Source organism: Poecilia formosa, unplaced genomic scaffold (assembly GCF_000485575.1).
Source record: "Poecilia formosa unplaced genomic scaffold, Poecilia_formosa-5.1.2 Scaffold1209, whole genome shotgun sequence".
Taxonomy (NCBI): domain Eukaryota; kingdom Metazoa; phylum Chordata; class Actinopteri; order Cyprinodontiformes; family Poeciliidae; genus Poecilia; species Poecilia formosa.
This window is the reverse complement of record NW_006801148.1, coordinates 1-8,758: the sequence shown is the minus strand read 5'-3', so window position 1 is coordinate 8,758 and position 8,758 is coordinate 1. Positions and strand designations below refer to the sequence as shown.

General features: G+C 40.4%; 1 protein-coding gene across 4 annotated transcripts in view; it reads left to right on the top strand.

The window, feature by feature from the left end:
- Positions 1-8,752, top strand: part of LOC103132678 (WD repeat-containing protein 37-like) — a 19,961-nt gene extending 11,209 nt beyond the window's left edge. For all 4 annotated transcript variants that reach the window (XM_016667520.1, XM_016667521.1, XM_007544474.2 and 1 more), the window contains 5 exons: positions 734-968; positions 1,588-1,729; positions 7,584-7,718; positions 8,351-8,465; positions 8,564-8,752. In XM_016667520.1, the coding sequence (XP_016523006.1) occupies positions 734-968; positions 1,588-1,729; positions 7,584-7,718; positions 8,351-8,465; positions 8,564-8,695 (759 nt within the window). In that variant the 3' untranslated portion in view covers positions 8,696-8,752. The remainder of the gene's footprint in view (positions 1-733; positions 969-1,587; positions 1,730-7,583; positions 7,719-8,350; positions 8,466-8,563) is intronic.
- Positions 8,753-8,758: the final 6 nt, after the last annotated feature.

The following is an 8,758-nucleotide window of genomic DNA, read 5'->3' as shown; positions in this document are numbered from 1 at the left end:
AAGGGGGAGTGCTTCGACTAGGGTTCCCAAGGGACCAGTCCATAGATATTTAAAGCCAGGGCTAGGGGGATGCCAGGGGGGGGAAGACTGCGGCGGCAGCGTGTCGGTTGGTATGTGTTACCCAGAAAGCAGTTGGGCACAATATTGCAACACCAACTCCGTGAGTGAAACAATGACTGGGGCAGCCTACTATATAAAGTACTCAGGGACCACTTCCTTATTTTTAGACATACACATTTGTAGAATACGGAACAAATCGCATCCTGTATCTGTTCAGTACGGGACGCAACATTTAACAGCCAAATACGGAACGGTTCCGTATTTTAAGGGATGGGTGGCAACCCTACCGATAGCAGGACAATTTGCACAATGCCTGTTTTGTTTTTTTCTTGGAAAAAGTGATCAAAAACAAGTTTTTGTCTAAATTAAGGTGAATTCATGATTCCTTTTTCCACATAATGTAACCGGTAGTGCTTATGATTAAAAAAATTATAATTATGTGATCAGTATCGGTGATCGGCCCTCGTGGTGATCGGAATCAGAATCGGCAGGAAAAAATCTGATCGGCACATCTCTAAAAACAATCATTTAAAAATCTGTGAAAAAAACATCTCATTATTCTGTCTTTTATCCCAGAAATAGTTTTTGACAATAACTGACCAAAAACCAGGAAGGTTTAGTCTGTTCACTGTGTGCACACATCTACTTTCAACCATATCTTGTCCTTCTGCAGGCTCCGTGCGACGATGACCAGGACTCATCCGACAGAGAAGAGGGCGAGGTGGACGGAGACGGCCCCTCTGAGGTCCCCACGGTCCGCGTTGCCACAGCAACCCTGAAGAGCCACCAGGGCGTGGTGATCGCAGCCGACTGGCTGGTGGGAGGCAGGCAGGTGGTGACGGCTTCGTGGGACCGCGCCGCCAACCTGTACGAGGTGGAGACGTCCGAACTGGTTCACACTCTGACCGGTATGAACTTGCTGGTGGTTTGGATCATTGTACAGCAGAGGGAAAATGTTTTAGTGGATATATTCTGTACGGACACTTGGTCGTGAGTGGACGATTCAGTTGGACAGAGGACAAAACGTTCTGTTTGTGGCCTCTTTAGCTTTTGTTCAAGGATGTGAAAAAAGTCCAAATTTGAACTTTTCAGCCTAAATTTGAAACATTTCTGTCATCAGTGAAACAGGGTGGTAAGGTGGTTCGCTGCACAGACACAAAATCTTATCAAGTATTATATGGTCCATTTTTGTAGTGCAAATCTCTTAGAATACTTGGAATAAAACAAAACTAATTTACAAGTAACTTTTCAGTAAGACTCAGAAGGTTGTTTTAAGTCAGTAAATCCTTAATATTGATTTTACAAAGTAGTAGATTTTGTGTTTTTGCAGTGCAGCATAAAGGAGCAAGCGGGTTACAAATGATGGAAATGGAAATGATTAGTCAACAGGGCTGAAAACAAATGAGAGAAACAGATTTCAGATTCTGAAAATGTAAAAAAAAAATTTGTTGATCTATAATCATTCACATCTTGATGAAGGTTTTGAAGTGTGTGTTTGTAATGTTACCAATGTTTGTGTTTGTGCAGGCCATGACCAGGAGCTGACCCACTGCTGCACCCACCCCACCCAGCGCCTGGTGGTCACCTCATCCAGGGACACCACCTTTAGACTGTGGGACTTCAGGGACCCGTCCATCCACTCTGTCAACGTCTTCCAGGGACACACAGAGTGAGTCCACATCGGGTTTTTTCCTCTGTTCCTTTCTCACAGATTGGATCTTCTTGGGGGTTTTTTTGTTGTTGTTGTTTTTTTTTTTATTGTGGCTTCAGGGTTTGAGAGTCTGTCCTCCGATTTCATTCACACATCCATTTGCCTGCAGCCCAAACGTTCAGTAACACTTTATTAGAAGGGATGTGCACAAGACTGACGTGACACTGTCATAAACATGACATAATGACTATTATGAACATGTACTAGTCTTCATGAATGTTTGACTGTTATGAAGTGTCATTCGGTAAATGATGACACTTTGAATGTAAAGTTTTGCTAAAATGTGCATAAAAAGTCCGTTAAATTGCCAACTTTGCATTCAAAGTGTCATTAATTACCAAATAACACTTAATGACAGCAGCCATAACCATTCATAAAGACACCTTCATGTTCATAACAGGTGTTGTATTAAGTTTATGACAGTATTATGTGATTGAGTAGAAAGTGTTACCAAACTTTCAAACTTTGAACCTTGGTTGCGACTGATTTGCAGCCAAATGTCCACTAGGTGGTGCTGTCTCATCCTCCAGCTCTTCTATTCCCCTCCAGTTCCCTTCTTCCTCTTTCCTTCAGCATTAATCTGCAGACCTTATTGCTCTAAGCCAAATCCTCCACTTGCCTTTCATTCATTACTGAGCACTTCTCTTCACTCCGACAGTTTGCGTCTCTGTTTCCTATCGCTACCTCTCTTTCTCCCCCGCTCTCCTGTTCATTTATCTGTCCGTTTCAGCGTTAATCCCCCCACTCTGTGTAATTTGGCTCTTCGCTTGCTGTTAACACTCAATTGCAGCCGCCCGTTTCAAAGTGACGGCTGTCAGGCTCGTCTGTGGCTTTTAGCCGCGCTGCTCTTTAAAAGCCGTAAGAGGAGGGGTTGTGTGTGTGTGTGTGTGTGTGTGTGTGTGTGTTTATGCGCATGTCTACACGCGTCCGCTGGCTGCTGCTCTCTGGCAGCTTTTGATTGCAGGCGAGGGATTATGTCGAGCTCATTACGTACAATCCCAACATGAATAATTCCTGCAGATCCCAGACTAATTCCCTCCCATAGACAATTGCAGTAATGAGATTAGACTCCAGTGTTTCACAGTTAACATCCCCGCCTCCTCTCCTCCGTCCTTATGTCCTTCCCATGAGGCCTCTTTTGCCTCTCGCCCTTCCTGATGTGTTCAAAGCACCAAACCCTCCAAAACATGTAAATATGACACAGATTTCTGTTTTATAAACAACAAAAATCATTCATCTGCTGCTTGTTAAATATTCATGTGCTTGAATTAACTCTACTGTATTATTCAACTGCTAACTTGGAGCAGGTCGAGGCTTTATTTTACTGCTGCTAATTGCAGGAATTGTCTGAATACTGTAAGCTGATCTGTAGGCTTAATGAAGAGGCCTGTCATAACAAATTTGCTGGATGATAAATTGTCTCAGAAGTTATTGCGATAAACAATAGTATTGTTGTTTTGACTCTATTTTCAAGTAATATCATGCTAATAGCATAATTATACTAGAACATATTCTTTAAGATTAATAAACTATCAATTCTAACAAACATTTAACAATGGAACTGGAAGACATTTTAAATGTCCAAAAAAATTAAAACAATAGAAACAATAAATAAGGTGAATTATTTAGTCTCTGTAGACCTCTGCAACAGGTCTATTAGAGTTTATTATGAGTACTGATATTTGAAAAAGATGCCAGTAAAAAGAGAGGAGAAATGGATCCACAGCTACATCTAAAAAAGTTAAATTATTGGGAAAAAGTTCAATATTTTTTGTCACCGATTCCAGACAAAAAAAAATAAAACGGAGTTGGGGCTGAAATGATTAATCACATTAAATATGATTAATCAGTTATTGACATGATCGTAAACTAATTCAGTAATCAATTAGTCGTCAACTCTTCAACATATCCAGTAACTAAGCCAAAACTGTACAAAAAAAGTAAAATACTACATAAAAATATTTTGCATTTAACAGAAAAAATTATTATTTTTTTGTCTGCAGAAATGTCCTACCAGAACTCCTCACATGACGTAGATTTAGCTTCACCTGGTTCAAATTCTGTATTAATAAAAATAAAAACAAAATTTCATATTACAGATGCCCTTTACCATACTGATTATTAATTGTTAATGTTAATCAAGAAATCTATATGATAAAGGAATGTACTACTGCAATTTAGATGATGAAATGTTTGTTTTTCTTGTTAAAAACTGAATTTAATTGTTTGCATCTTTTAATGTATTTCTAATACTGTGTTAAAAAAGGCATAAATGGTTAAATAAAAAATCAGCAGAAAGCGACATTCGTCATCTGAATAATTGATTTAACATTTGAATTTTGAGACATTGTGGAGTTTAATGATCTGGAGGCTATAATCATCATGGCTTGTAGTCTTTTTAATCCTTCTTATATTTAAACTAAAAATACATGAAGTAGCTCGGGGAAGAAGAAGCAGTTTATAAAATCTCCACTTTACGTTTGGATGAGGACCAGATGGCTCATCTTGAGTTCCAAACATCAGTGAAAGCACAAAAACTTCAATCGTGTCCCTTTATTATATTTTTTTTAAGTAGTCTGAAATATGCTGTAATAAAATGTTTGAATGCATCAGATTTACCATTTTTCCATTGAAGATGCTGATGAATTTCTGTTTCTTTTCCCCAATCAGGTAGAAATTCTTAAATAAAGTTGATATTTTAGATTGAGAACAGATTGGATCCACTCTTTGGGTCCTAAAGGGTCACTTCCTGAACCAGTTTGTCGCTACATGTCCGCAGCGAGCTACATCCACTGCCGTCTCTCTCTCGTTTCCTGGGATCTTCCTTGTGGCATAATGTGGCAACATGACTGACATAAACACGCCATCATTCCTGTGAAAAGCTGCAGTCGCAGACATAAATGAGAATGGTTTAATAGAGGCAGTGCAGGCTGAGAGCCGGAGGAAGGAGGGGGGGGAGGGGGGGTGAAAGCCTCCCGTTTCCACCGCCTTCACCGGCAATTACGGCTAACGCTGGCTGACAGCGGAGCGCGGCGGCTAAAAGTGCAGCATCCACCCTCCGTCCCACCGCCCCGCCATAATTGCAGTGTAATGACAACGGCGTGCGAGCTAACAAAACGGCCGAGAGCAAACGAGAAACGACAGCGCACTTGCTCTACAAACGGGATGCCATGTCGGGTTTGTCTCCCCTCCCGTTGACGGCTTCCTCAGACATTCTGATTGCGCTCCACAGAGTGTGTGCGCGCGCACGTGTGTGTGTGTTAGATGCAGATCTGATATCTCGTCTCTCCTGAGGAATACTCCAGCACTTCAGGGACTGTCAGCTTTGCTGCAGCGCTGGAGAATTAACACAAAGCTGCAAAAGCACTTAGTCTCCATCTGACTGGTTTCATTTACATCTGTAGCTTTTATCTTTAAATACCAACAGTTTAAGATCCATATAATTCAACATCAAAGTAGATAAAAACCCTCCGTTCATCCTGAGGAATTAAAAGCTCTGGTTTCTAGTGAATTGGTGATTGTCAACTTCTCAAAAACTTTAAATTGCCATAAGGAAAAAATATCTAATTTCTGATTAAATTTTGTCAGTGAGTTGGCAAACAAACAGTTTAAGCAACCCAAACTGACCAGACTAAGATGATCTATGAGAGAAGTAACTGTTTGCATGTCTAAACACAAAAAGCCATGTGTGGCAAAACAACCCATCACCACACATCAGCCTGAGTAAACTACATTTACATTGAAACATGGTGATGACAGCGTCATGCTGCGGGTTGTTCTTCTTCACTTATCCAAGACTTTCTCTTCATCTATTGCATAGAATCCCAATTAAATCTATTTGGGCAGTGACTTTTAACGCATTCATTTTGATTAATTAATTATATATTTTTTTACCTTTTTTTTAACACAATCAAAAACAAACAAAGGTTCCAACTGGAACTTTGCATTTGCTCGTTTCTGGTATGCCCATAAATCTGGCACACGAGTGACATCTGCTGATGACAACAATGGACGACAAAGATGCTTGTTTTGGCCCTCTGGGAGCAACAGACTGATAACATAAACAACTTTGTATATTTGTCTATTTATTCAACAATTTAGCAGCAAAAAAAGTTTCTTTTAAAATGGAAAATAATGTTTAATTTGTCAGTGTATAGGTTTTGATTAAAATACAGTTATTGCAATTAAGTAATTAGACGCAGCAATTAACTCAAATAAAAATCATAATGGACTCCCAGCAGTGAAATGCACTCAGCCTTGATTCAATTTAAAAATTCTGTCATGACAGGATTGCATCATTTTTTTGTATATACACTCATTAATATTTTTTAAAAAATCTCACTTTTTCTCCACTAATGTCGGTGAGATGCTTTTACATTTGTAATCATTTTTTTTTTCCTCGGGTCTTTCAGTCTCTTGACCTTGGCTGTCAGAGACCAGCCGAGCGTTAAGTACCACCAAACTCCTTCTTCCCCCCCTTTTCCTTCCTCAATGTCGTCGTGAGAAACCCTTTAACCTTAATCAACCTTATAATCAATTACCTTGTCTGATTACGCTGCGTGCTCACCTCCCATCATCCCCTCCACGCCGCTTGTATTCCCAGCTGGGCTGTACCCTTCAAAGTCAGGAGGTGCCAGTATCGGCGCAGCACTTTCCTTGAGCCCCAGCCTTTAATGGGGCCAGGTTTGGGTGCCTAATTAGCCTGTAATGGCATGTCAATTTGAATTAAAGGGGTGGTTCATTTAAACAGGACAGACTAGATGTAGAAGCTGAAAAGGAGAGGTGTGATGGAACACTGTTTACTATAATTATTTCCTTCTTTTTATTTTATTTTATTTTTTGTATGTTTCGCTCCATGAATGGACGGGAACAAAAGGGAAAAACTGAACGTTTCTAATAGTGAATAAAATTACGAGCGTGTAAGAATAAGCAAGTTGTTGTAGGTCTGATTTCTTCTTTTTGTTTTAGACTTTTGTTTCTAATTTTTCGGGTTCACGTTGCGCGTTTGGACAAACATTCCCTCTGGTTTCTGCTCTCTCAGTTCGGACAGTTACGTGTAACAGGACCGACTGGAGATCCTTCACACCCACAGCATCACCAGGCGCTGCGGCTCTTTGAGGATAATTGGACAACATGAGTTATGACAACATTTAATTTTCCCTTTAGAATGAATAAGGGATTAAGAGAATTCAGTCTTGACGAATAATGGATCTGATAGTCGAGTTCTGAAGCTTATTTGCATTCAGTTTGTTATAGAAATGGATTCAGTGGTTTCATGTTCATCGTATCAAGAAGAAGAAAATGTTGAGGCCTAAGAGAACGAAAAACCATGTGAGCTAAATGCTGTAAGGAGATTTTGTGTTGCTGGTAATGAATAATAGTTTTGTTGTTCCTGTGTTGTTGTTTTTTTTATTTTTTGCTATTCTAAGATATGTATATACTTTTAAATAATAAGGAAAAGGGGAGTACTCTGCCTCTCACCCCAACATTACCTGTAAAATAAAGGTATTTGTAGCTTTTTTGTAATTTATTTTTTGCTTTATTCCCTCTCCCTCAACTAGATCAGTATTTAAAGGAACTTATATTTTGATTTGATTATATTACAATAAAATAGCTTTGTTACATCCCAAACACCTTTTGTGAATTTTTTTTTAAATATATATAACCGTCGGATTCTGACAAGTGAGAGATCCACCCTCTCTTCAAGACCTGAGGTCTAAAGCGAGGTTTTCTCTGCGTTTTGCAGAAACTGCTTCATAAGTGATTGTTTCCTCTTCCTGTCTGACCGTCCCGCTCTGTCCTGTTTCTGCAGCACCGTGACGTCCGCCGTCTTCACCGTGGGGGACAACGTCGTCTCTGGAAGCGACGACCGCACCGTGAAGGTGTGGGACCTGAAGAACATGCGATCGCCCATAGCAACCATCCGTACCGACTCAGCTGTCAACAGGTGGGTGAAAGGCGTCGATTTTAAAAATTGTCGTGCTGAAAGCGTGTAATCCAGGACCGGACCCAGCAGTGTGTTTCTTAGGGGAGAATCGCAGATTATTAATGCATTACATCTGTGTAGCATGAAGTTTGATATTAATATTTACATCTGCTGTAGTTATTTTTTTGGTGGGGGTAGGGATAGATCGTAAAAAAAAATGAAAATATTTTCCAGTTTTCAGATCTGCAGATTTCGTTTAAAGAAATGAGAAGTCAAGTTTCATTTTGTGTTCAAAGTTGTATTTTTATTAGATCCGTTTCAATCCAATTGCAGCAGTCAGCTGTCAGCATTGAGTTTATAACGCTCCTCCAGTCTGAGCACAACCTAAAAACGCTGCAAAACTGCTGAAACACTGAGTTCCTTTAAATGGAGACTAAAAGCTGAAAACATCATGAATTGTAATCCGTTTTCCAACTTTTCATCCCTTTTTATTTTGTCCCTGCAATGTAAGGTTTCTCACTCGTTTTTATTTTGTCGGCTCGGATGAGAAATTGTGACCCTTGGAATAAAACATCTTTCATAAATTGACATACCGTTGAACCGTTTTTTCCAAAGAGATCTACTTCACAGTGCAACTTTGTGTGATGTTTCAGGATAAGCGTCTCGGCCAACCAAAGGATCATCGCCCTGCCGCACGACAATCGACAAGTCCGCCTGTTTGACATGAGCGGGGTGAGGCTAGCCCGACTTCCACGCAGCAACCGGATGGTAAGGAGAGGACGAAAGCGGTACTAGAAATGACTGCTGCATCACATCTGCTTTTTTTTTTTAAAGAAAAACCATCGTAAATATCTGCATGTGTGCAGGGTCATAGGCGAATGGTGTGCTGCACAGCATGGAACGAGGAGAACCAGGCGTGCAACTTGTTCACCTGCGGCTTCGACCGGCAGGCCATCGGCTGGAACATCAACATCCCTGCCCTGCTTCAGGAGAAGTGACCCATCCAGACCCCGCCCTTTTTATTTAGCATGGACTGTGATTCGTGCCATTTCTGTGTGGAA